We start from the raw sequence: 27950 nt of genomic DNA on the forward strand, positions 1-27950 counted from the left end.
TATCACAGCAAGTTTTCCAGGTCCTGAAGCAGCAAAACAGCCCCAGACTATCACACTACCACCACCATATTTTACCGTCGGTGTGATTTTCTTTTTCTGAAATGCGGTGTTACTCTTATCCCCAATGTAATTGAACACACACCTTCCAAAATGTTGAAATTTTGTCTCGTCTGTCCACAGACTATATTCCAAAAAGTCTTGGGGATCATCAATATGTTTTCTGGCTAATCTGAGATGAGACTTTATGTTCTTTTTGCTCAGCAGAGGTTTTCGTCTTTTACTTCTGCCATGCGGGCCAAGTCTGCCCAGTCTCTTATGGTGCATGAATTTAACTGAGGAATTTAACACTGAATTTAACTGAGGAAAGTGAGGCCTGCAGTTCTTTGGATTTTGTTATGGGGTCTTTTTTGACATCTTGGATGAGTCGTCGGGGTCGGGGTCGGGGTGGTGGGTGTGTGAAAAATTTCACACAGGGCCATGTGGCCATGTTGTGTTTACTTGTGTTATATTTGACTAATATTTAAATTTGTTTGATGATCTGAAACATGCAAAACAAATGTGCAAAAAAATAAAAAATCAGGAAGGGGGACAAAACTTTTTCACAACACTGTATGAATGGTTCCTTAAAGCTGAAGTGATAAATTATGTTCCATGTATATATAATTTTTTTGGATGTTTATCAGATTTCTGATTCAATACACATTCAAGCTTCTATAGAGATTACTAGAGCTTTTTTATTGAGCTAGATGTAGCCTATGTCAGTCACTCTCAAGAAGGAATTAAATTATACATGATTTTAAACAAATGAGTGTGTGTGCCCTGAGATGGGTTGGCACTCCATCCAGGGTGTATCCTGCCTTGATGCCCAAAAACACCTGAGATAGGCACAGGCTTCCCGTGACCCGAGAAGTTCGGATAAGCGGTAGAAAATGAATGAATGAATGAATGAATGAATGAATGAATTTGAACATTATCAGAAGTCATTAAAATTATAAAATCTCACAGACTTGAGCTCAGAGACGTAGGGAAATACTTTACGTTGGGAAGCTGGAATTTTTAGCCGTATTTTAATAACATCAAATTCTATGACATCAAACCTGAATTACAGTCGAATATTTTTTCTTGGTTGTGGTACAATAATTGTTGGCACCAAATCAGGTTTAAGCATTTCATGAAGTACTGCTCAGCGCAGTTATAAAGAGAGACTCTAGGAATTACTATATTTTCCCTGGCAGTTCAAATCAACCAGGCCATTTCCTCTGACAGCTCTTATCAAGAAGCATTTCCACTCATAAGAACTGATTCTCACACAGTAACACACCACCTCACCCCAACACACTCCACACACACCATTCTGTGTAAACTCTAGAGACTGCTTGTGCAAACCCCAAGAGAATAGATAAATCTGAAATCCTCAAACCAGCCTCAGATAATGTCACAGAGATCACACTTCTCTCCCATTATGATGTATGACGTGAACATTAATGTGATGTGAGACTCGGTCTGTTTCTCAACTGCAGTATGATAATCTATATAATTATCATTGTGCTGCTGCCATAAGATAACCACTTAAATGAGCAAGTGTAGAGGTGTTCCTGTTAAAGTGGATAGGGAGTGTAGCAAACGTAGATACTGTAGATAGATAGATAGATAGATAGATAGATAGATAGATAGATAGATAGATAGATAGATAGATAGATAGATAGATAGATAGATAGATAGATAGATAGATAGATAGATAGATAGATAAACATTATTCTGGGATAGGAACAAACAGGTCAGAGATTATTATGAAGGAGCTAAAGGGATCCTCAGCTCAGTGGTGTTAGAGTGCTGTTTATGTCGCATCTTTACTTGGTACATAAGTGAACAGTGGTAGCCTGGGATTCCATATCTTCATGTATTTGAAACATTAACTTCAAAACTGCATTGTGAATAGCAAAAAATTGCAATTCATTCCATCATCCAGCAGCTTCCACAATGCAGCAGTACTGATATTGCACATGTATAAATATTAAAGATATTGTGCAACTACAAACACACAAACACACAGGCAGAGAGAGAGAGAGAGAGAGAGAGAGAGAGAGAGAGAGAGAGAGAGAGAGAGAGAGAGAGAGAGAGAGAGAGAACTCTAGCTTACACCTTGGTTCATTTTATTGTTGCTGTTATTTTTATTATTTCTATTTCTCTCATACTATTTTTATTCTACACGATTTTTGATGTACAGGTTTTTTTTGTTATCTCGTCCCCTCGAGATGTCAACAAAATCTCATTCAAACTAACTCGGCATATTTATATATTATTATTTTTTAAATACTGTCATGATTAGGTCTAACAAGCCTGAAACTCTGTGACTGCATCCATACGATTTTATAATCCGTTAATAGTCTCACAGGATTCATTAACTGACTTTTGTGTTCATTTTATTGACATTCAGAGTGCTCCTCTGCTGCTTTTTTTATGCTGGCCATGTGAAAAATTGATGAGTTTGCATTTTTTTAATGTATATGGAGCTCAAATGCCTCAGATCCACTGGGAAATGCCTTTTACTCAATACACAGAAATATCTGTCCATGCATTAATCATAAGTATTTTCTGCCTCTGACCTCTTATAGGAGACTAGTGCAACTACAGTATGATGAACGGCTTCCAATTTGGGTTCATTATAAAAGCCATGTAGTGTGAAAAATTCACATAAAATCAATACTAATGTCAACACTGTGGCCATTTGGAGCATTTGGAAGAAATCATTCACTTTGTTTATTATTAATTTCATACATCAGTGAGATGGAGTTTAAAAACTATTGTGCTGAAAGACTAATTCACAGCTATTCATTACTCTGTGGGAAATCGTAGAGCATCTAAATGATCCAAACGTTGGCTTAACAGTTCAGTGTTTGTTTCAGAGTAATTTATCTCTCACAAATTATTTTTTCTTCTCTGGGTTTTTAGAGTCTCTAAATCTCAATGCTTCATCTCATAGATTTTACCATTTACTGTGGATTTTGTTGTTGTATTCGAAATCAATGTAGAGATCAAAAAGTGCTGCTGAAAATGCTTTTTTTTTAACAAAAGCACGTTGTTGAACGAGAAAGTTCCTCTCAAGTACAAAGCTATAATAGTGAATTCTTATAAATAAAATTTACTTTTTGATGCGATGTTATGATCATGTTATGATATGATCATGACACAGCAGGCAGATTGTAACGATATCTAACCTTTCCGCTTAGTTTAAGCATTCTGCTATATCCATGCATTGGGTAAAATTAGTCATGAAATGTCATGAGGTCTTTAAACATGAATGCAAAGCAAAAAAATGGCTTTAAAGGTGCATATTAATGCATATAAGACACAGACAAATAGGAATGTTCATAACTGTTATCACAAATAAATTTCACAGATTTCTTTACATAATTATTCTCTGGAAATTGGGTTTAAAGATATTTTATGGCATTATGATTGTTTGACTTTAGATTGTACTTTGAACAGTTTAATAACAAATTCTTGCTATTCTTGCATTCACCTGACATACAACATACATAAGCACAAAGCAATACCTATGCGGTTATGCTGATAAGTTACTTTATTTAGTAGATTTCCTCATCTCTGTGTGGCTACGTCACAGCTCTGAGGTAACAAAAGACAGACAATTTCAAATCTGCAAGTAAAAGTGTATGCAATGTAAGTGCTGGAGGGACTAAACACATTAGCAATACTATATCTTGGTTTGATCATGACAATTATGATATGAGCAGGAGGAACAGTGACTAATTGAAGAATTACAGAGAGTGAAAAGGGCAAAATGAAACTAAGGCATGGTATCTGACTTGATTGTGTGGGCATAGTATGATTTTTTCCCTTTAGTGACTGTCTAAGTAGAGCATTTAAATAAATAAATAATAAATAAATAAATAGCATTAATTTATTTTTGAAGGTTTTGTGAATTTGCTAGTGTAGGCATCACTGGAGCATTACTGTTGATCTCACATCTACTCAGCTTTTAGCCTAATAGCAGGGCCCATTTGTGTTTAGGGTATCGTGTCTTTGGAATCCATTTAGAAAGCTAATGGGTTCATTTGTAGAGCATCTTTATGCACACACAACCTAAAGCATCCGAGCAAACAAGCTGATTACAACAGAATAAAGATACACAAGAAGGGCAGTATTAAGGCTATGTTGATGCAGTCTTAATGCTTTGTATACTAAATGGGATGTTACTTTTTTTTATTCACACTTAAAAAATTAAAATAAAAAATAAACCTAAAAAAAAAAAGTTTAGGCCACAATGAAAACTAAAGGAAAATTTATCATTCGTATCCCAAGTGTTACCAATTGGCAATGAACTCGCAAAGACCAGAATCATACTGACTGCATGTATATACTGTAAGTGGTTTAAAATTCATGAACAAATCTCTAACCACGATTCTGTTGCTCCAGAGCCGACGTTCACCCTCAAGGTACAGGTGAAGAATGCGGTGAGCCAGCAGCCCCTGAGCCATGCAACAGTGGAAGTGTTTGCAAACTACACACTCATCAATTCCACCAAGACCAGCATTAGCGGAGTCACCGTGCTCAAGGTGCCATACACACACAGCTGGCCTCTTATGCTGGTGGCCAGGAAAGATGGCTACATCCAAACCCCACTGCTGTGGAAAACCACCAAAATACCAAGTAAGTAAAAACAATGTGTTACCATGGGTGAGTTTTTTGAGCAGGGTGAATGGAGTAGAATGATATTTGTGGGAATAATCACCTTACGTGTTTGGCTCATATTTGGCTCAAAGGTGTTTTGGGTGTCCATTTCTATTTAAATAAATTAAACGTAACTTGGGTCACTGTGACATCATCCTTTAAGTATCATATGGAGCATGATGGCAAGAGCAGTGCCCTAAAGCCCATGTGTACGACTTGCGCATTCTCCAAAAACTTATGAGCAGATCCAGGAAAACTAAAGTGATCTTTCCTCAAAGTTCAGGTAATTTTAATGGCAGAGTTTTGGAAGCTTATGCACTTTGTATCATTAAGTTAGTGATACTATGTGCATAGTATAGTATCATTTATTTAATGGTTATGTGAGATGTTTTTGTGTTTTTCAGTTTTTTCATCTGTAACGCTGCCACTTTTTTACCAAAACCATGGAAATATCTGGCTGTTTGAAGATTTGGTTGTCATAACAGGCAAGATGTCTGGTAAGTAACTATGACTTCTGTACTATGTACTCTAATACAGGTCAAGTTGCTTACTAGCTACACACGTTAATCTCTCTACATTATGTGTTATACACAGATACTGTGCCTCCTGCAAATGTGCAGTTCCCAAAGAGGCTGCTCTCCCTACCAGACAACAACATCTCCTCATTAACAGCCTATCTGACTGTCCCTCGTCTTCCTGCAGAGAAACATTTTTTCCCCAACACCACCGGCATCATCATGAGCAAGTCAGGTAGGATAGAACTGTCCAAAATATGGATGTGAAAGTTATACTGTATCAACAGTTTTTAGAGCATGTATATCTGTGTGTATGTTTTATATTCACAGGATATAAGAGTGTGGAGTTAAACCCAATTGCAGCAGTTAGTGTTCAGCTCTTGTGTAATGGAATAGATGTGCAGATATCAGGTCCTGTCCAGATCACACTGCCTCTCGCTGAAAGCAGTCAGTCACAGCTCTCCTATACTGTCCCAGCCTGGACGTTTGACAGAACGATTGGTAGGTTTCATATTTATTCGATCACAGTCAGTAAATTATGTTCTGCCTTAGAAATACTACTGCAAGGCTCCAGGGTGGTGCAGAAAAAAAAGAGCATTTGCCTGAGGATGTGGGTAGGAGGAAGGAAGGAAGGAAGGAAGGAAGGAAGGAAGGAAGGAAGGAAGGAAGGAAGGAAGGAAGGAAGGAAGGAAAGAAGGAAGGAAGGAAGGAAGGAAGGAAGGAAGGAAGGAAGGAAGGAAGGAAGGAAGGAAGGAAGGAAGGAAGGAAGGAAGGAAGGAAGGAAGGAAGGAAGGGATTGGGGGAAGAAGGAAGGGAAGGCAAGAGAGATCGAACTGATAGCAAAGATAGAAAGAAAAGAATAGCAAGGAAGGAACCCAAATAAAAAATTAAGACTTATATAGAAATGGATTCAAATGTGTATGTGTGTTTTAATAGTGCATTTCTTATTAGTAAAGGCAGAAGATCCTTATGTGACTATATACTTTCTTCTATAAACTAAAGTTTGGATTGTTTCAGAAAGCTGTGAATGAAATCATGGTAATACTTTATTTAAAGGTTGGTTTACATTAAACTTACATTAAACTTTCATGGCATCAAACATAAACCTAATAAACTTTAAAAGCATATTACAGTTGTCTTTATAACATCTGCCTCTGTTGGAAAAGCTTATGTAGGTGAGGTGTACCCTTATTAACAGTAAAGGGTTAGAATAAAATGATTTACGTGTCTTTTTGTCCATGCAGGTGCATGGGTGAATAGTGGTCTGGGAAAAGTTCAGATGGAGAACAGGCACTTGGTTTGGGTCTACACGGCTCCTCATCTGGACTATTGGATTGCTGCCCCATTTCCTTCATCTGCAGGTAGAAATGTTTTTTTTCTGGCACATGTAGAACAGTTAGATTTATAGTGTATGGCTTTAGTTGTTCATTTTTTCCAAAAATAACCAGATCATGTCATTCTTGAAAATCTAGGTTACATGGGACATGAAAGCACTCTGGACTTCATTTCATACAATGCATACCTTCTTGTTCCTGTGGTGGGAGGAGGTTTAATCATTGCAGTTGGATTCCTTGCGGTGATGTCATGCTATTGTAGGTATGGTCATTATTATACTATTTTTCAGTGGTATTTCCATGCAATGTTTATATTAATGTGTTCAAGATTATATATATATATATATATATATATATATATATATATATATATATATATATATATATATATATATATATATATATATATATATATATATATATATATATATATATAAATGGTCTTGTACGGTGGATGCTCCATATAAATGGATTTATAGATCATTGACATGGTACTAAGCATTTTCCACATTTTTTTAACCTGTTTGTAAATTGTTCTAATTTCTGTTTCTTAACTACTGTATGTAAATGGTTCTGCAATTTCTGGAGCTCGCTCCCAAGAATTTCACTCACCATGGCACATGTGCTGTGGTGATGCGACAATAAAGGTGACTTGACTTGACGACTTGGTGAACACCTTTATTTATCATTTTGGAACAGATAGAGGTAAAGTTGTAACTAAGTTTACTAGCATAGGAACATCTTGAGGATAGAGGACTTCGTGGACACTTTGGGACTTGTTGTTTATGGAAAAAATAATCAACATTGTGGTGCTACATGTAACTACACTCTACAGTATGTTATGCCATATTACACTTCTCTAATTAGTGGTTCCTGTTTATTTCTCCAGAACATCATGCTCTGCCATGGTTTCTTCCTTCCTTGCTTGGAAGACTGGATACATAAAGCAGCTTTTCTGACAAAATCTCACCATCACAAACCTGAAAAGAACTAAAAATATGAATCAATTCGGTCCAGTGTTTAAAAAAAAAAACGATCAGAAATAAACAATTTGTGCTGCGAACAATTATAACAGGATGTAATTTTTATTGTCTTTGCAGTGTTTTATTTATTTATGTCATTTTTTTATTTATTTATTTTCCCCTTTAGAGAATCACTCTGTAAGCGAAAAAGAAAGCGAGTCCACAGTCGAAAAACAATGGCTCAGAAGAAAGAACAGACCACAGGCAGAAGCAACGAGCAGTTGGACATTTATTTTAAAGCTCCTACATCTCGCAAACACAGGCATCATTCAGCTGCATCTGTCAGTAAGAGGAATCAGCTTGAGCTGAAAAGTAAACTCAATAGGAGCATGGGGAAAACTGCCCAGGCAGAAATTCAACTTCCACGGGAGTCTTCAAAAACCTTACAGACGCCACAGAACGTCGACAGTAGAGAACTTGTGATATCTGTCTCTCTGCATGAAAATATGTTTCCAGAAAGCTTAGGTTTGTACAACCAGTCTGTAGCTTTGATTCAGGTTCCACATCACAGCACATCATCAAACCAAGCATCAGGAAGTAGGTCTGCTACTCTACCAAGGAAGGAATTCGAGACCAATGGCTTAGAAAGACAAGGTAACAAGCAAACATTACAAACAATGGAGCTACTCTCAGAGGTTCAGCAGCAAGCTCGAACAAGGGAGACAAAATATGCAGAGCCTAGAGCAAAAGGCTGGGGCTGCTTGTTGGAGTCTGTGTCTGTCCCAGACACCCTGAACAAATCTACAGGCAAAGATGCTTCCTGTGGGACTCATCAAGGAAGCTCTGAGCAGACGTTACTGGAGCTGTCTAAAAGTAATCACTTTCCTCATCCAAAAGCCTGGTTTGTTTCTCTGGAAGGAAAACCTGCTGCACAGGTCTTCCACTCCATCGTAGACCTTCATAAATGTCACCTCCTACTCAACGACAGTCATGAAACCAGCCTGGACTCAGGCGTCGACCTCAATGAGCAGCATCGAAAGAAGAGCCAGAGCTATCCCAAAAGAAACACGGCTCACACACAGACAGTCTATACCGAAGATGCAGAGCTTAGCAGCTGTGAGAGTGATACAATCATAGCTTCCACACCAGAAAACACACCCCAGGGCAGCAGTAGAACTGTGTCCTACATGCCAAAGGAGAAATGTGGTGATGATGACATTTCATATGAGGGCAGTGAATGTGCACCAAGCCCTCGAGTACAAAGGCTCAAGAAGGCAAGTGAAAAGCCAAAAAGCACATGGCACCTGAGGGAGGAAAAACCACTTATGAAGCTAAACTAAAGGTATAATCATTCAAGTAAAAAGTAAAAAAATATATATTGTTTTTGTCATTGTCATCATCAAACCTAAAATAAAATATCCATCTGCTCAAACCACTACTACAAGCCTTCATTTTAAAAACCTTCTTCTTTTCTTTTTGTCTGTTAAACATATTACAAAGTTATGTATTCTTTTTCCTAAACTGTAATGGGTTTGTTCAATAGTTGATTCTATTTATTTATTTGTTTATTTATTTATTTTATTTATTTATCTATCACTTTTACACAGACTATTACTCTACATAATTTCACACTGAAATTGTACCATGCATCATTGTAAAACTCACCATAGCTGAATGAACATATTTAATTCCGAGCTTTTCTTTCTTTCTTTCTTTCTAATCCAAAGCTTGTATTGATTATACAGGTTGCTATTTGCTGTGAAAGTAGTCTGAAAGCTGAAAGTATTAAAATCTATTACATGAAATTACAAGGGCACTGTTTTATATTTACATTTACAGTAGTTCATTTCTAATGATCGGTCATAAAAGAGGACATGATCTTTGGTACTTTGAGACATTTTGTAGGCAATAGTTGTGGAAATAAGTCTTAAGGATCAGGTGCTAGATCAGAAAGATGTTTTTTTTTTATGCCACAACTACATAAAAATGCTTACTGCATGCTTAACACATATGGTGACATTTTGTGTTATTCTGCTTTCCTATCAACTGCAATGTGTTTACCATATGCAAATAAACAATTATGACTGTTTCTATATGCTGAATTGTGTAAAGTATGTTGCCATGATAACACCATTAGTTTTAACATTCACTGTTTACACTCTGGGAAAAATCTGCTTTTATGCTTGAAAGTTTAAAACTCTTTTGGAGCCAGGGTCTTGTTTAACTGCAAAACAAATTTATCAGCACAGATTTCATTCATAAACATAATAGAATTATTTGAATATTAGGTCACCACTCAAAAGTGAACCACTGTTTAATTTGGGTTATTCCTGAACTTTCCACTAACAGAACATATTGGGTCCAGGTTGCTGTTATTTGTATGCCTAATCATTAGGATTAAGCCCATTCATAACTGACCAATCAAACTAACTAATAAGACCTTAGTAAGACATGGAAATTGGATTTAATAATAGCAGGCTGTTTTCGACAGGAAAAATCAATCAATAAATCTATCTATCTATCTATCTATCTATCTATCTATCTATCTATCTATCTATCTATCTATCTATCTATCTATCTATCTATCTATCTATCTATCAATCACCATGTGGACTCAGGGCTCAAGCGGTTAAGGCTCTGGGTTCTTAATTGGAAGATCAGGTTCAAGCTCCAGCACCGCCAAGCTGCCACTGTTGGGCCCTTGAGCAAGGCCCTTAACATTCACTGCTTCAGGTGCACTGTATCATGGCTAACCTTGTGCTCTGACCAACAACCTCCAAAGTTATATGAATTAAGAAAGATTTTTACTGTGCAATAATGTATATGTTGTAGAGAGAAAGGTGAAATGGAACTTGAAGTTACTCACGCCACAATGGATGAAAAGATCCTTAAACTAGAAATATTGGTTAGTGAACTGAAGGATTTAAACTTCTAAACAAGAAAATTAACAACTGCTGAAATTGACTAAGGCTCAGACACTGTACCTAAACAGTTGGAAGAAGATGTCAAAAGACTGAAGAATATTAATAATTCATTAAGTTTTATGTTTCAGGAGTTCAAGAGAACTTTGAAAGTTTTTCTTTACCTTTTAAACATGGATTCTTTAACAATAGTATACTGTATTAAGCTTCACACACATATAGTGATGTTTGCTTTTGATGTTTGCTTTTGCTCTAGATCAAGAACACAGCAACCTGTTCATTGACCTATACTGAAACTGCAAATACAAGCAATATGTAAACACAGCTTAGCAGATGCAGGAACTTAATTGCACATATATACCCATACAGTGTATGGCATTATTTAGCAACTTACAGGAAGTGAAAGAATTTAGACTGATGCACACAATGAAGTTAGCGAGACTCGATATGGTAAGACGTGTCCATGTGAAGAAAGAACTACGTCTAGTTGTCACAGTGAGAAAAATGTATAAAAGCTCCATCTTGAAAATTATTGTGTGTGCATTCTATTGTAGGCAAGCTCAGTACGTGATACACTCAGTCACTGCTTATTTAGTGTGCATCAGAAAACAAACGCAGACATACACTTGGGGAGTGTTTCTTGGTTTGTTACTGTTGTTGCATTTTTTAGTTACGTTCACGGTGGCTTAGTGGTTAGCACATTTGCCTCACACCTCCAGGGTTGGGAGTTCGATTCCCGCCTCTGCCTTGTGTGTGTGGAGTTTGCATGTTCTCCCTGTGCCTTGTGGGTTTCCTCCAGGTACTCCGGTTTCCTCCCCCAGTCCAAAGAGATGCATGGTAGGTTGATTGACATCTCTGGAAAATTGTCCATAGTGTGTGAGTGTGTGAGTGCATGAGAGTGTGTGCCCTGCGATGGGTTGGCACTGCCTTGATGCCCGATGACGCCTGAGATAGGCACAGGCTCCCTGTGACCCGAGAAGTTCGGATAAGCGGTAGAAAATGAATGACTGAATGAATGAATGAATGAATGAATGAATGAATGAATTACGTTTACTTATTCTAATACTGTTTGATTATTTGAATGAGATTTTATTTGTAATTTTCTTTTATTTTACTGTTCATATATTACACACATTTATCTGTATTACTTTTAATAAAAACAAGGCCTCCCATTGTGAAGACCCTGAAAAGACAAGATGGTCTAAGTCTGACTCCTTCCTCTAAAGATTCAAACAACAGATTATGTAGAATTACATGAAGAGGGTCCTTTATTAGAAGACTGAGGGACTTTGAAGGACAACCCCTGCCAAGGTACTGTAAGACCAACTTTGATAGTTGAGCTTTTGTTTTCAAACTAACCCGTGCAAACTAGAACACATTCCTTAGAGTAGCGGTGTGCAATCTTATCCGGGAAGGGCCGGTGTGGGTGCAGGTTTTCATTCCAAACAAGCAGAAGCCACACCAGACTGGTTAAACAGGTGGACTCAGGTGTGGCTTCTGGTTGGTTGGAATGAAAACCTTTACCCACACCGGCCCTTTGTGGATAAGATTGGACATGGTAGCCTTAGTGAGATTGTGGAAGGGTTTCCTACACAATCCGAAAACAAGTGTCACTAAGGGACAGGTACGTCAGTATAATTACTTCAATGTGAAAAAATAAAGTTTTGTCGCTTTCAGCCATTCCGTTAAACAGCGACCTCTGGTGGTAATGTTTTATTTTATTTTTTTTCTACAAATTGTGAAAGTGAAACTGGCTCGTGTAAGACATGCCTTTAAGCAAGCAGGAGCAGGCATAGCAAACAGCAAAAGGGTGAGTATTTACAGACTTTAATGATTATACATTAGTCATCGTCTAATGCACTGAGGAAAGAAGAACAAAAAAGAAAAGCTGGTATCATCCCTCGAGTGAAAACAGACTGACTGACTTTAATAACTACCGAATTGTGCACAGTTCGATTTTTTTCTAATCGTTTACACACACACACACACACACACACACACACACACACACACACACACACACACACACACACACACACACACACACACACACACTTTTCTCCTTCAGGATCCTTCGAAGAATGAACCTGATCATAAATAAGAAGGTAAATCTTATAAAATGGCTACGTGGGGACGATTTCATTCTGCAGCACGTACAATCTAAGAAACTGATCACTATGGACGAATACCAGAAACTGAAGAGTATCTCAGACCCCGGAACACTAATAACGGACCTCTTGGACCTAATGGTGCAAAAGGGAGACCGTGTATGCGTCGGTTTCCTAGACCTGCTGAATGAAGATGATGTAAATGAAAGCAGCCCTGAGCTCCGGGACTGGATAAAATCAGTAAAGATACCGGGTAACAAATATTTTCTTCTTAGTCAGCAAACACTCAAATGAACACAATTCAATCCTCCAGGAAGTCACAACGTCAACTTTCATAGTTTTCTGCTGATAGATAGATAGTACAGGTACACAGCAACAAAATGCAGTTTGGCATCTAACAGAAGTGCAAAGAGTAGAAATTGTTCAAATAGTCGAGTGCAGATATATATGTAAACTTATGTACAGCATGTAATATATACAGAGATATATATGTAAACTTATGTACAGCATGTAATATATACAGAGATATATATGTAAACATATGTACAGCATGTAATATATACAGAGATATATATGTAAACATATGTACAGCATGTAATATATACAGAGATATATATGTAAACATATGTACAGCATGTAATATATAGAGATATATATGTTAACATGTACTGCATGTAATAGATAGATAGATAGATAGATAGATAGATAGATAGATAGATAGATAGATAGATAGATAGATAGATAGATGTAAACATATGTACAGTAAATTGATATAAAGGCTATAGCAGTGCAGAGATGTGGACATTGTTGAAAAGTACAAGTAAATGGTTCTAAGGCTATGGCTTTAAAAAAAAATGCATACATTGTTGTAAAGGAACAAGTAGAAGGTTGGAGTTATACAGTACTTGTTGAAGCTATTGGAGTTATGCTAAGGAGCACAGTTGTGGGTGAACAGGCAGAAGTGTGCTCAGAACACAGCCCTGTGGGATACCAGTGTTCAGAATGAGGGTTGAGGATACCCGTTTGCCCGACCTAACAGATTGATTTTAAATATATATTATTTCTATTCATTTAAATTATATATTTAAATATAATTTTGCTATTTCTACATAAAAGTAAATTAGATTAGAACAGCATTCAAAGAGGTTGCATCTATTTACCCATTTACTCAAAATATTAAATAACTGACACTTTGTACAGCTTTATTACAACTAAACATAATATGCTTCCTAAATACTATTTCACACAACATATTCTTTGCTCTTTCTCACAGAAATAAAAGCAGATTCACAGCACTCTACCCAAAGCTCAGGTATGTCTAATGACTATAGCCTTCATCCTGAATATTTTATAAAATGTCCATTCCAGTCAAAACCATGTGCATTTTTGTGGATGCTTAATAGAAGTTAACACAACACAAATCCTTTCTTCATCAACAGGTAGCTCAGTGAATATCACAGGGAGCTCTGGCAGCAGTATTGGCGCCCCTGTCATTATTGGCGCAAAGATTAATAGCCTCAATATAAACACACAACTAACTAGTGGAAAAACCACTGATGTGATGAGAAACGGTAAATAACATATTCAGTTTTCATATCAATATCAGTACATTTTTCAGTTTTATGTTTAATATTATATACATTAGAATGCTATATAAGTACTTTTTAGTACTGTACAGTTGCAATGATTATAGCACATCAAGTAGGATTAAGTAAAAGGTCTAAGAGGATTGAACTTCATCCATCAGCTCCACATTTACATTTAGAAAGTAAATTAAATTTACTCTTCTTTGTGCATTTTCATATTTTACAGATAGGACCCAGAACAGTAATCCAAGAATTACAGGTAACTCCTTATCCACTGAAAACATTTAAAGCATTAAATCGAAAGAAAGACCAAGATATGGCAGAAAGTACAATGTACAACCCTTGTACAATGTACAAATACAACCCTTTTTTAGAAAGCAATTTCACCATGAATTTCTCCTTCCCTATCTTTTACTTTTCCTTTTGCATCACCCCAGGTGATGCTGATTTTTTTGTAAAGAAGCTCATATATGATAAAATTTGTGACTAATTACACACAATACTCTGTCTCTCTCTTTTCCACTTTTGTCTCCTCTTTACATACTCTAGACTATCAGGGATTTCTGAAGACGAACCGGAGCAAACTAATTGATAAAGTAAAAGTCGTTGACAGAATCGTTGATGTCCTCGGCCTTGCTGATGAAATGGCAGCAAACGTGCGAGCTGAGAAGACTGACCAGGCCAAGATGAGGAAACTTCTGGATTACACAACCACCAAATCAGCTGCTAGGCGTCTGTTTGATGCATTGAATGAACATGCAGCTGATGTCATGGAGGACTTGGCATAAGCCTAACGGCTCACTGAGGCATATAAAATCCTTCTTAATTGATGGTGCATGAAGTAAATAACAGACCACATACCTCAGCTTTTCTTATACAGCATTATAAGATGTTTTATTTACATTGTGTAGAGAATCGGTAATAAATATGATCCTACTATGGTTTTACACTTTTATATTTTATAAATGGGGCAATAATATGAGATGTAAATCAATCAAAATTCTTATGATGGAAAATAAATTCGATAAACATCAGTGTCTCCTGGTTTACTGCTCACCATGTAACTGGCACACAGTTAAGCACACTGTTAATCTAAACAGACTAATGTGATTGTGACTAATGAGAGCAAGCAGACGGTAGCCTGCTTCAGATCCTGCTTGGTTAGTATCCCAGCGCTCTCCATCAGGTGGCTATGTGTTCTACAAAGTGCTATTTACCTTATAATCCTGCTAAAACATAAAAAAATTATAGTATGGCATCATCATCACCATCAACACCACCATCAGGCTATAATGGATAAAATTATTGTTCAGTCCACTGAAAATGAGCCTAGCATATAGCACTCTGCATCACACAGCACACTTTATTTATAAACTGGTTGCTGTCAAATGTACAAAATCGATGTACATATCATTGTAACACATAATATCAGAACCAGCACAATTACATTAGGTCCTTCTAAACTTGGCTGATTGTATTCTCATCCATTCCTTCATCATTCATTCATTCATTCATTGACTTATTACTTTTATAAAGCCTAAAATTATTGAAACTTTTTAAAATGTTAGGCAACTTGATTTATTTCGAATAAATCATAGAATTCATTAAGATCATTAGGGGACATGAAAAGCATTTAGGATGTCAATTTGGACAGGACTTAATCACTTTGAACACTCATGTGTCATATGGTGTCATTTTTTAATGCAAAAATGCATTCCTCTTAATTCCAGGTTAGTTAGCGTTATTAATACACTGCTGGTGTTGATATAATTACAACTGCAGTCAATTATACATTATATACATACATACATATATATGTAGTGGGTTTTCTTCTGCGTTGTATATTTTTAGAATTAAAGAGACTTCACACCATGATGCAGTTGTCAAATGGTTTACTTTTGGCTTCTCAGGATCTCTCACATGTATTAAACATAACAAGTTCTCGCATACCACCCCGCTACTGCGATCCCTCCACTGGCTTCCGGTAGCTGCACGCATCCGGTTCAAAACACTGATGCTGGCCTACAAAGCCAAAAATGGACCAGCCCCCTCTTACCTCAAAGCCCTCATCATTCCTCGCACTGCACCCCGCAACCTCCGATCTACCAGCACTGCTCGACTGGTTCCACCATCTCTCAGGGTAAGAGGCAAGTATACTACAAGACTCTTCTCTGTTCTGGCACCAAGGTGGTGGAATGAACTTCCCATAGAGGTCCGGACAGCCGAGTCACTGGCTATTTTCAAGCGGCGGTTGAAGACCTACTTATTCAGGAAACACTTCAACTAGCACTTCTTTCCTTATCTTTTGCATTTAAAAAAACAAATAAATAAAAACAAAAAAAAACCTTTGACACTTTTTCATTGTAACTTTGAACAAATGTTTTAAACTCACGGTATCTTAAGTATGTAACCTAGTGAGCAGCATTAATGTATTCAGTGTTAGAGATTTAAGCACTTATGTACGTCGCTCTGGATAAGGGCGTCTGCCAAATGCTGTAAATGTAAATGTAAATGTAACAGACACCATCAGGCAGTAACAGGATTACGTCTGATCGAGAAATGCCTGTCAATCATTACAGATACATTTATATACGTGTAAATCTCTCGGATCATTAAGAATAAATACAACTTTGCACACTCATAACTGTATGACTCAGAACATAGATAAAACTTAGGTGTGTATGTAATGAGTTTCAGCAGCCTACTGCACGTGTAATGGTGGCCAATACGTGAATTCACACTTTACATTAAACATATTTTTACTTGAATTAATAATGTTTTAACAAAAAAAGTTACTAAACAATCACATTTTATGCAGAAAATCCATAAACAATAAGTAATTAACTACTTTTAAACACTTTTTCGAGGAGCTGATAAAACATTCCCCTCAACGCATTGAAATGCCGCGAAAGAGAGCGCACGCCGGAAATTACGTCAACTCCACCCTCACGCTTACTGTACACATCATAGATATATATACACTAGATGTCGCATTGTATAGGGCAGTACATTGGAACGAATGCGTCAATTGAGCCGCCATCTTGATACGGGGGACCCCCTCTTCTTAATGCATTAGCGTCAATGTAGGCAAAGAAATAAAATCACCATAAATCGTCATGAATGCCATTTTCTAGTCTTTTTTGGTTCGTTCCAACGGTCGGACATGTATTTATCATTAAGTCCAGAGAAAATGTAAGGTTTTGATATTAAGATAATTGACTTTTTCACAATATAATGCATAGTGCTAATAGATGTAAGTTTATTAGTTACATCCTTCCACTTGAGTAAACTTCAAATGAACAATCACTACTTACCTTATAGCCTACTGTATGCAACACTGCTACAATGGTGTGACTATACATGTTAATTTCATCATTTAAATTGTATTGGTTTATTAAATATGATACACAAAGCAATTTGCAGGTGGAAACAAATCACAAATTTAAGAGGAACATAATGTGAAAGTTAGATAGTTAAGGTGCCAAAGACTGTTCAATCTTTTATTTATTATTTTCCCGCAATACTTTTGCCACATTAAATAAGTATGTAATAAAGTCACATAAACCAAAAAAACAAAACAAAACAAAACAAAAAACAAAGTTTGACTTTGGGGCTGAACTTGTGTGTTACACTGTCAACCTAACTGGTGACATCCTTCCAGGACAGTCAGATGAATTAACAATTTAAAAAAAAAGTGTTTAGTGTCCCTGCAACTTGTCCATGACTGACGTCTCTGTTTATCACTTGGGAATACCATGTCAGCAATCAAAAGCTATTTTCATGGCAAAATTCAATTACAAAAACACAAATATCCTATAAATGCAATAAAAACAAAACAAATATAAACAGCAAGTCATATTATACATTTTTTTATTTTAATTAACATACGATAAAAAAAAATCCAAAACCTCTTCAGGCATAATGTCATTAAATATGTCCTTAAGTGAAGTAACTTGATAGAAGAGCATTCTGCTTGTGTTAAGTCCAGGACAATCTAATAAAATATTTGACAGATAAGGGAATCTTACAGAGCATACATAAAGTTGGGTCTTTTCACCTTTAAGCAAAAAAGCATGGGTCAATTTTTAACGTCCTTATTAAGAGCTTCGGAATCTACAAACATTGTCGGTTTTCCTAGCTGTCAAAAACTAATGGGTAACTAGCATGGATTAGCTGCGGTCGTTAACCAAAGACTAAAACAAATCAACGGAGAAAGAAGAAATATGATTTCCTAACATTCAATATCATAAAACACATTCTCACTTGTGTAATGTAATCCCTTGCTGTCTGGTTTTTAGATTTCTTTCGTTTTAACAACCAAACGCAGCACAGAAGACCGGCATCGTCCATGCATTTGATGTAAAGGAGCACCGTACAAACATGGCGGCGGTTTTAACGCATTTTTAGGACCCCAAGGCGACATCTAGTGTTTTGATATCTATGGAAAAGACATAGCAAGCAGGAGCAGGCATAGCAAACAGCAAAAGGGTGAGTCTTTACAGACTTTAATAATTATACATTAGCCATCGTCTAATGCACTGAGGAAAGAAGAACAAAAAAGAAAAGCTGGTATCATCCCTCGAGTGAAAACAGACTGACTGACTTTAATAACTACCGAATTGTGCACAGCTCGAGTTTTTTCTAATCGTTTACACACACACACACACACACACACACACACACACACACACACACACACACACACACACACACACACACTTTTCTCCTTCAGGATCCTTCGAAGAATGAACCTGATCATAAATAAGAAGGTGAAGCTTATTAAATGGCTACGTGGGGACGATTTCATTCTGCAGCACGTACAATCTAAGAAACTTATCACTATGGACGAATACCAGAAACTGAAGAGTATCTCAGACCCCGGAACACTAATAACGGACCTCTTGGACCTAATGGTGCAAAAGGGAGACCGTGTATGCGTCGGTTTCCTAGACCTGCTGAATGAAGATGATGTAAATGAAGGCAGCCCTGAGCTCCGGGACTGGATAAAATCAGTAAAGATCCCGGGTAACCATTTTTCTTCTTCTCAAAGTCAGCAAACACTCAAATGAACACAATTCAATCCTCCAGGAAGTCACAACGTCAACTTTCATAGTTTTCTGCTGATAGATAGATAGATAGATAGATAGATAGATAGATAGATAGATAGATAGATAGATAGATAGATAGATAGAAAGAACTTTATTGCCATTGCATAGTACAGGTACACAGCAACAAAATGCAGTTTGGCATCTAACAGAAGTCCAAAGAGTAGAAATTGTTCAAATAGTCGAGTGCAGATATATATGTAAACTTATGTAGAGCATGTAATATATAGATATACATGTTAACATGTATTGCATGTTAACATGTATATCTATATATTACATGCTCTTTGTACAGCTTTATTACAACTAAACATAATATGCTTTCTAAATACTATTTCACACAACATATTCTTTGCTCTTTCTCACAGAAATAAAAGCAGATTCACAGCACTCTACCCAAAGCTCAGGTATGTCTAATGACTATAGCCTTCATCCTGAATATTTTATAAAATGTCCATTCCAGTCAAAACCATGTGCATTTTTGTGGATGCTTACTAGAAGTTAACACAACACAAATCTTTTCTTTATCAACAGGTAGCTCAGTGAATATCACAGGGAGCTCTGGCAGCAGTATTGGCACCCCTGTCATTATTGACGCAACAATAAATAACCTCAATATAAACACACAACTAACTAGTGGAAAAACCACTGATGTGATGAGAAACGGTAAATAACATATTCAGTTTTCATATTAATATCAGTACATTTTTCAGTGTTTAATATTATATACATTAGAACACTATATAAGTACTTTTTAGTATTGTACAGTTGCAATGATTATAGCACGTCAAGTAGCATTAAGTAAAATGTCTAAGAGGATTGAACTTCATCCATCAGCTCCACATTTACATTTAGAAAATAAATTAAATTTACTCTTCTTTGTGCATTTTCATATTTTACAGATAGGACCCAGAACAGTAATCCAAGAAATACAGGTAACTCCTGATCCACTGAAAACATTTAAAGCATTAAATCGAAAAAAAGAACGATATGGCAGGAAGTACAATGTATGCCAAACCCTTTTTTAGAAAGCAATTCCACCATGAATTTCTCCTTCCCTATCTACTTTTCCTTTTGATTTTTTTGTAATGAAGCTCATATATGATAAAATTTGTGACTAATTACACACAATACTCTGTCTCTCTCTTTTCCAATTTTGTCTCCTCTTTACATACTCTAGACTATCAGGGATTTCTGAAGACGAACCGGAGCAAACTAATTGATAAAGTAAAAGTCGTTGACAGAATCGTTGATGACCTCGGCCTTGCTGATGAAATGGCAGCAAACGTGCGAGCTGAGAAGACTGACCAGGCCAAGATGAGGAAACTTCTGGATTACACAACCACCAAATCAGCTGCTAGGCGTCTGTTTGATGCATTGAATGAACATGCAGCTGATGTCATGGAGGACTTGGAATCAGCCTAACGGCTCACTGAGGCATATAAAATCCTTCTTAATTGATGCTGCATCAAGTAAATAACAGACCACATACCTCAGCTTTTTTTATACAGCATTATAAGATGTTTTATTTACATTGTGTAGAGAATCAGTAATAAATATGATCCTACTATGGTTTTACACTTTTATATTTTATAAATGGGGCCATAATATGAGATGTAAATCAATCAAAATTCTTATGATGGAAAATAAATTCGATAAACATCAGTGTCTCCTGGTTTACTGCTCACCATGTAACTGGCACACAGTTAAGCACACTGTTAATCTAAACAGACTAATGTGATTGTGACTAATGAGAGCAAGCAGACGGTAGCCTGCTTCAGATCCTGCTTGGTTAGTATCCCAGCGCTCTCCATCAGGTGGCTAGGTGTTCTACAAAGTGCTATTTACCTTATAATCCTGCTAAAACATAAAAAAATTATAGTATGGCATCACCATCAACACCACCATCAGGCTATAATGGATAAAATTATTGTTCAGTCCACTGAAAATGAGCCTAGCATATAGCACTCTACATCACACAGCACACTTTATTTATAAACTGGTTGCTGTCAAATGTACAAAATCTATGTACATATCATTGTAACACATAATATCAGAACCAGCACAATTACATTAGGTCCTTCTAAACTTGGCTGCTTGTATTCTCATCCATTCCTTCATTATTCATTCATTCATTGACTTATTACTTTTATAAAGCCTAAAATTATTGAAACTTTTTAAAATGTTAGGCCACTTGATTTATTTCGAATAAATCATAGAATTAATTAAGATCATTAGGGAACATGAAAAGCATTTAGGATGTCAATTTGGACAGGACTTAATCACTTTGAACACTTGTGTGTTATATGGTGTCATTTTTTAATGCCAAAATGGCATTCCTCTTAATTCCAGGTAAGTTAGCGTTATACACTGCTGGTGTTGATATCATTACAACTGCAGTCAATTATGCATTATATACATACATACATATATATGTAGTGGGTTTTCTTCTGAATTAACTATTTTTAGAATTAAAGAGACTTCACACCATGATGCAGTTGTCAAATGGTTTACTTTTGGCTTCTCAGGATCTCTCACATGTATTAAACATAACAGACACCATCAGGCAGTAACAGGATTATGTCTGATCGAGAAGTGCCTCTCATCGCATTGAAATCCCGTGAAAGAGAGCATTAAAACATAAAATAACAATTATCAAACACATACAATTGTAACATGAGAAAGAAGAAAATCTAAGAACAGGAACTAACACTGAAATTTTCCATGTCTGTATTAAACATAACAGACACCATCAGGCAGTAACAAGATTACGTCTGATCGAGAAATGCCTGTCAATCATTACTGATACATTTATAGTTATATTTATAAATATATTTATATATAATCTCATATAAGAATAAATACAACTTTGCACACTCATAACTGTATGACTCAGAACATAGATAAAACTTAAGTGTTTTAAACACTTTTTCGAGGAGCTGATAAAACATACCTCTCATCGCATTGAAATGCCGCGAAATAGAACGCACGCCGGAAATTACGTCAACTCCACCCTCACGCTTACTGTACACATAACAACTTAAACAAGGGAAGCCAAGATGGCAGCGGTGTGAATGGTGAAGTTTTAGAGTCGTCTGCGTAGTTTGAGGAGTTTGAAGCTAACAAACTTAGATTTGAGTATGTAAAGTTACAACTTAGAAAATATATGCTTTTTCGATTTTTCTGGCAATACTTGCACTTTTTGACGTGATATTATTCAGCTAACTGCTGAAGTATATGAAACACACAACAAGGTGTTCTCCATTGATAAAACAGTTGCCGTTTCTTGCGGAAAACTCGACAAACTATCTGAAAAAGTCTCCCATATGAGTGGAGAGGTCAAGATGCACCCTGTCAAGATCGTTCAACTTGAAAAGGAGATTTAAGGAATTGCAAGTTGAAAATGTAAGTCTGAAAGAAAGCTTTGATGAAATGCAACAGTACTCACGTAGATGGAATCTCAAGCTACAGGGGGTCCCAGAGCGCGACAGAGAAGATGCGAGAGGCGTGACAATCGACGTCCTAAAGAAGATGGCCCTAGTATCCAGAACAAGTTGGATGATGTTCTACACCGCCTGGGGCTAAGGAGATCCGACGGAGCACCTCGTAACATCATCATGCATTTTACCATGCGTACCTACAGACACATGGTATGGAGGGCTGTGAAAGACTCGCGCTATCTAAAAGAAAACAAGCTTCGGATCAAGGAGGCGTTGATCAAACAAGATGTTGAGGCTAGAGCCAAATTATGGCCGTTGGTTAAGAAGGCTCGTGAGGAGGGGAAAAGGGTTTCGTGGAAGGGTCCCCATGCTTTTGTCACTGGAAAAAAACTCGAACATTGCCCTTGAGATGGACAATGTATTGTTCTATATTCGCAGATTACCTTCATGGAACAACTTATTTTGATTTTTTCTCAAGAATTATGCATGAACAGTTTCACGTTTTGATGTCGTCCCCGTGTTCTCTTCACGAGTTGCTCTTGGTCAGTAATTCATTTATAAATAACCTTTAAAGAGTATTCCTTTTGAACGTTTAATTTATGCTCGGACAATTTCTTATTTTATTTTATACTGATATCTTATTTACAGTCTTCATGGAGCATCTGAAGTTGAACTTGGCTCCTGAACTGTGCATTGACAAACAATTTCTAAATGTAGACCGATTTATGGGGCAACGTGAAAGTTTTCTACTTTGTTATGATTCCTTTATCACAAATAAGTTATGCTCGCTCATACAGTTGCACTTTTGCTTAAGTTATAGGGTATGTGTTAGCTTCAACTACCTCTTTGTCAACGCAGTTTTACAGTGGTAAGTTTAAAACCTTTTTGTGTTCTTGTGTTCTTAGTCAAGTTACTCTTTACTGTTTTTGTTCGTTCTCTCTTTTTTCTTTTTTCTTTCTCTTATGCAAGACTTGGAGTTTAACTCTTTGAGTATTTTATCGTTGAACACTCGTGGCTTGAGAGATCTCACTAAAAGAAAAGCCTTATTCTTATACTGTAGAAGAATGAATGCTGACTTAATACTGTTACAAGAAATTCATTCCTGTGAGGGTGATGTTTGCTGTAGCGATTTTGGCTCGCGAAGCAAGGTAAATATTTATAAGTAACTATAATGTGTTATAGTGACTTCTAAATATTTTAACCTAAGTTGAAATTAACCCCTTTAAGCATTGCCCCCCTTTTGCAGCTTTTTCGCCTACATGACCTACCCAACAAAAAGTGGTACAGCTCCCACATACTTTGACACACAGGGGTAAGCCTGGTCTCATTTGAAAGAAGAGATTCTCTAGTTTCAGAAACTAGAGTTTCATTTCCGCCTGGGTTGTTTACCTGATAAACTGATTAATCTTATTTTTCTGGAACATGTTAAGGACCAAATAACAACTGAGAGTCATAGCCACATGTCTTGGCTTTCACCAAAAAAAATTCAAGTCAAAAGACCCAAAAATGGCTTCAATAAAAATATTTTTCTACGGACATGGTCATCTGGTACAGCGTTTTTGTGTACTTGTTTACTATATAACTTTGAAATAAAAGGCTGCAGGCTCAGTCTGAAAAGCCATAAACGAGCCTAGACTATTTCTCTATCACTCTGGTGTTAAAAAAGGCCTGTAACTTGACACCCTGAGCTGTGAGAGGGACAAAAGGTCAGGGATTACGCAAGAAATCTTCTGCGCATCCAGTTCACGCAGACACAGTCAAAGAATGTAATGCATGTCGCATACCGTTGGAATCGTCTGCTTATTGGCTAAACAGCTGTATAGGTCCCGGCCCATTTCATTGCTATTGGAAGGAGTAATTGTCAGTCAAAGGCGGGTTCCCAAAAATGAGGTCATGCCACCATTGGCTTCTCAGCTGTCTATCTCTGCCATACAAGCACCGATTGGCTCAAATGAGGGCTTATTTGATTCGTTAGGACCTGGGCTATAAATATGACGAACACTAGCGTCATATTTATTTAAATTTATTTATTTAAATATTTATTTAAATTTATTTATTTAAATATTTATTTAAATTTATTTATTTAGATATTTATTTAAATTTATTTATTTAGATATTTATTTAAATTTATTTATTTAAATATTTCAGAACACTAACGGAATATTTGCGTTTTGGATTAAAAGGCTTACAGATTTCAATTCCTTGGACCTGTGTGGATTTTTGTGGATTATTTGTGTTGGAATATATTACCCCAGTGAAGAAAGAGACGCGTCTAAAGGTAAGGGAAAAACCGGTATAGCGCCACCTAGGTCAGTTTTGTCCAAAAATTTTTTCTAATTGTATGAAGGCTGTGAATCATATTGTGCTTTGTGTGTGGGCTTAAAAAAATATTGAGAGTATAAACTTTACTAGGTAAATAGGTTTTTTTTTTCGTGTTTTTGGAGGATTTGATGCTTTAAAGTTGAATTGAAGCTTGTTTCTGGGTCATCCCCTAGTGGTCACTTTGACTTGCGACCCGTAAGAGGCGGTAATGGAATTAACGTTACACTTATTTGGTCTGTTCGTCCGGCGAACAGGCCGTGTAACCTTTATTAATTCTAAGGCAGTATCTTCCCGGCCAAGAAAGATTCGCTTCCCTTTTACTTTATACCGTAATGTAAATTGAATTAACTTAATAGAGCATGTAGTTCAGACCCGATGTTGCAGGTACCTTAATTTGTGAGCGATACTCAGAGGCAAATCACCTGTGGCTCAAAATTATGACATTTAATGAATGAGACAAACACAACATAAAACTAACTACACAAACAAACAAAAGAAATAGGGAAAACGAAAATTAAAATAAAATAAAACACTAAAGCACTTTCGCCTCACACCTCCAGGGTCGGGGTTCGATTCCGGCCTCCGCCATGTGTGTGCGGAGTTTGCATGTTCTCCCCGTGCCTCGGGGGTTTCCTCCGGGTACTCCGGTTTCCTCCCCCAGTCCAAAGACATGCATGGTAGGTTGATTGGCATTTCTGGAAAATTGTCCGTAGTGTGTGAGTGCCCTGCGATGGGTTGGCACTCCGTCCAGGGTGTATCCTGCCTTGATGCCCGATGACGCCTGAGATAGGCACAGGGCCCCGTGACCCGAGAAGTTCGGATAAAGCGGTAGAAAATGAGTGAGAATGAGAGAGAAATTAAAATTGGGGAAAGGGAGGAAGAGACTGGAAAGAAGAAACTAGAGAAAGGAAGGAAAGGAATGGCAAGCTTAGACTCAAAAATTAATCACACCCTAACTGGGAAATCGTCACAGAAACTTAAATTCACCTTAAGATTCAATGAAAGATTCCTACTTAAAATTACGCATCTAAATTGGTTGGTAAAGGAAACAACAGAGAAATCAGATGCAACAGGGAAATCTCTGAAAAGTCAGTTAGGGTGGGGTCAGACGTTCTTCCAAGTTCTCCTGAAGATCAGAGGAGTTGTCGTTCTTGGAAGTGAAGCTTGCTGGAACTTCTTTGAAGGAAGATGGAGTCAACTTGAAGCTGTTCCGGAAGTCTGACCATGGATTAGTGGTGTTTGTGACAATTTAAAGGTCGCGAACTCCACCCATCTTTGGGAAGATGACCAATACTTCGGTCAGGATTTTGGAGGGAAAAACTCCCTTTGTTTCAGGTGTCTGTGGGCGTGGTTTAGCTATCAAACTTTTAGATGACTTTAAAGTTTGATCCAGGGTGTATTAAGATGGTATGGCGCCTTTCATGCTCAAATAAAATACACCAGTGTTTGAAAAATGAGTAACCGATAATTTTGTGGTCATTTGGATACTAAACATGAAGGGTAATGACGGTATAACGGCATCAGTACATTATATACACAGATCAGTATTCGAAGGGTAACTGATGTTAATACGATATTGTGTTCTTATAAAGGCAAAGAAACAAAAAATGAAACAAAAACAAGATGCACTTTCATTAGGGAAGTAAAAAAGAAAACGATAGCTTCGTATACATTCTGACATCAGACCTTAAAGGGGCATACAGCATTAGAACAGGTATACATTAACATGCCATGATCAGTAATTAGAGTATAACTGATTTTAAAATACAATGTTGTTTTCTGACACATGAATAAAATACACCCTTGTCAGGAAATTAAGGAGCAAATAATTTTAAGTCAGGCAAGCCTTAAAAGAAGAAACACATTACAAAAAGGGTTATAAGAATGAGAACCTTAGAGTACCTTATCTTAACGGGTTTTATTAGTAAAAGGAATGTCTCACTGTGTTGAGACATAAAATCGTAAACTGAGTGGTCAGCGGTTAATTGAGGAGTAGATGTTGAAATTTAGGGTGCCTGGGACATGAAATCTAAAATGACCGGTACCAGACGCTACATCACTTTTGGAAATCGCAGTGGGGTGACAAGGCCTACTTTATTCACGGATCTAACCACTCCGCAGGGGTTCTCACTTAGATTAACAAATTTAAAGGAGATATTGTTGAATCGTTGATCTCTATGGAAGGAAGATGGGTTATTCTGGTCACTAAACTTGACAATGCTACTTTTATAATATGTAATATATATGGCCACAACTTAAAATCTGCCAACAAGTCTCTTATTTTCTTATTACAGAGGAATATTGAAGCTTTGAAAAGTAAATATCAACAAGCTTTTATTATTATTGCTGGAGATTTTAATGATGTATTAGATAACTCAGTTGACAGATTTCCTCCTAAGATGAGCCTCACTAATAATATTATCTGTACTCTGTGTGATTTTTTTCATATTGCAGATGCAAGGCGCTATTATCACCCTGATGTAACTGAATATACTTGGAGTAATAATTTGTTGTCTTCTAAATCTAGAATAGATTTTTTTTTATTTCTCAACAGTTACTGCAATATGTATTTGATGTCAGTCACCAATATGCTCCATTTTCTGATCACTTAGTAATTAAGCTGATTTTGCAGACTAAACACAGGGAGAGTACTGTACGTGGTTACTGGAAATTGAATAATAATCTGCTAAAAGATAAAAAGATTTAATGATCAAATCAAGGGATTAGTTAATGGAATTTTTTCAAATAATGAATTTGAGTCTCATGGTGCTAAATGGGAATATTTTAAATATAAAGCAAGATTACTAGCAATAAATAGATCTATAACCTTAAAAGTGCTTAATGCTGATAGAGAAGCGGACTTGCTAATTAAAATAAATACCTTAATCAAAAAAGAGAATCTCTCTGTTACAGAGATTAGTCAGTTAAAAACTTTGCAATTGGAATTAGACAATATATATTTAGA

General features: G+C 36.7%; 3 protein-coding genes across 4 annotated transcripts in view; all 3 read left to right on the top strand.

The window, feature by feature from the left end:
• Positions 1 to 9596, top strand: part of LOC113645376 (protein FAM171B-like) — a 15116-nt gene extending 5520 nt beyond the window's left edge. The window contains exons 2-8 of the mRNA XM_027150908.2: positions 4438 to 4671; positions 5097 to 5189; positions 5287 to 5442; positions 5538 to 5708; positions 6452 to 6568; positions 6680 to 6803; positions 7691 to 9596. Of these exons, the coding sequence (XP_027006709.2) occupies positions 4438 to 4671; positions 5097 to 5189; positions 5287 to 5442; positions 5538 to 5708; positions 6452 to 6568; positions 6680 to 6803; positions 7691 to 8843 (2048 nt within the window). The 3' untranslated portion in view covers positions 8844 to 9596. The remainder of the gene's footprint in view (positions 1 to 4437; positions 4672 to 5096; positions 5190 to 5286; positions 5443 to 5537; positions 5709 to 6451; positions 6569 to 6679; positions 6804 to 7690) is intronic.
• A 2561-nt stretch (positions 9597 to 12157) lies between these two features.
• On the top strand, positions 12158 to 15152 carry LOC113645400. Its single transcript, XM_027150945.2, has 6 exons — positions 12158 to 12234; positions 12493 to 12785; positions 13806 to 13844; positions 13972 to 14103; positions 14345 to 14377; positions 14668 to 15152. The coding sequence occupies exons 2-6, from the start codon at positions 12506 to 12508 to the stop codon at positions 14904 to 14906; spliced, it is 723 nt and encodes a 240-aa protein (XP_027006746.2). The 5' UTR covers positions 12158 to 12234; positions 12493 to 12505; the 3' UTR covers positions 14907 to 15152.
• A 3236-nt stretch (positions 15153 to 18388) lies between these two features.
• Positions 18389 to 20888, top strand: LOC113645399. 2 transcript variants are annotated; one of them, XM_027150944.2, is made up of 6 exons: positions 18389 to 18606; positions 18851 to 19143; positions 19592 to 19630; positions 19758 to 19889; positions 20126 to 20158; positions 20404 to 20888. In XM_027150944.2, the coding sequence occupies exons 2-6, from the start codon at positions 18864 to 18866 to the stop codon at positions 20646 to 20648; spliced, it is 729 nt and encodes a 242-aa protein (XP_027006745.1). In that variant the 5' UTR covers positions 18389 to 18606; positions 18851 to 18863; the 3' UTR covers positions 20649 to 20888. The 2 variants fall into 2 exon arrangements, with proteins under 2 accessions (XP_027006745.1, XP_047671424.1); XM_047815468.1 differs by lacking the exon at positions 18389 to 18606 and having other exon boundaries at positions 18613 to 19143.
• The last annotated feature ends 7062 nt before the right edge of the window (positions 20889 to 27950 follow it).

The sequence above is a fragment of the Tachysurus fulvidraco genome, chromosome 6, assembly GCF_022655615.1.
Source record: "Tachysurus fulvidraco isolate hzauxx_2018 chromosome 6, HZAU_PFXX_2.0, whole genome shotgun sequence".
Classification (NCBI taxonomy): domain Eukaryota; kingdom Metazoa; phylum Chordata; class Actinopteri; order Siluriformes; family Bagridae; genus Tachysurus; species Tachysurus fulvidraco.

What these genes read in the sequence shown, in the direction of transcription:
- LOC113645399 (XM_027150944.2), top strand. Translation starts at nt 18,864, where the DNA reads ATGAACCTGATCATAAATAAGAAGGTGAAGCTTATTAAATGGCTACGT. An exon ending in AAAATCAGTAAAGATCCCGG is followed by an intron (nt 19,144 to 19,591) that starts GTAACCATTTTT and finishes TCTTTCTCACAG; the next exon opens with AAATAAAAGCAGATTCACAG. An exon ending in CAGTAATCCAAGAAATACAG is followed by an intron (nt 20,159 to 20,403) that starts GTAACTCCTGAT and finishes TACATACTCTAG; the next exon opens with ACTATCAGGGATTTCTGAAG.
- LOC113645400 (XM_027150945.2), top strand. Translation starts at nt 12,506, where the DNA reads ATGAACCTGATCATAAATAAGAAGGTAAATCTTATAAAATGGCTACGT. An exon ending in GCACTCTACCCAAAGCTCAG is followed by an intron (nt 13,845 to 13,971) that starts GTATGTCTAATG and finishes CTTCATCAACAG; the next exon opens with GTAGCTCAGTGAATATCACA. An exon ending in CAGTAATCCAAGAATTACAG is followed by an intron (nt 14,378 to 14,667) that starts GTAACTCCTTAT and finishes TACATACTCTAG; the next exon opens with ACTATCAGGGATTTCTGAAG.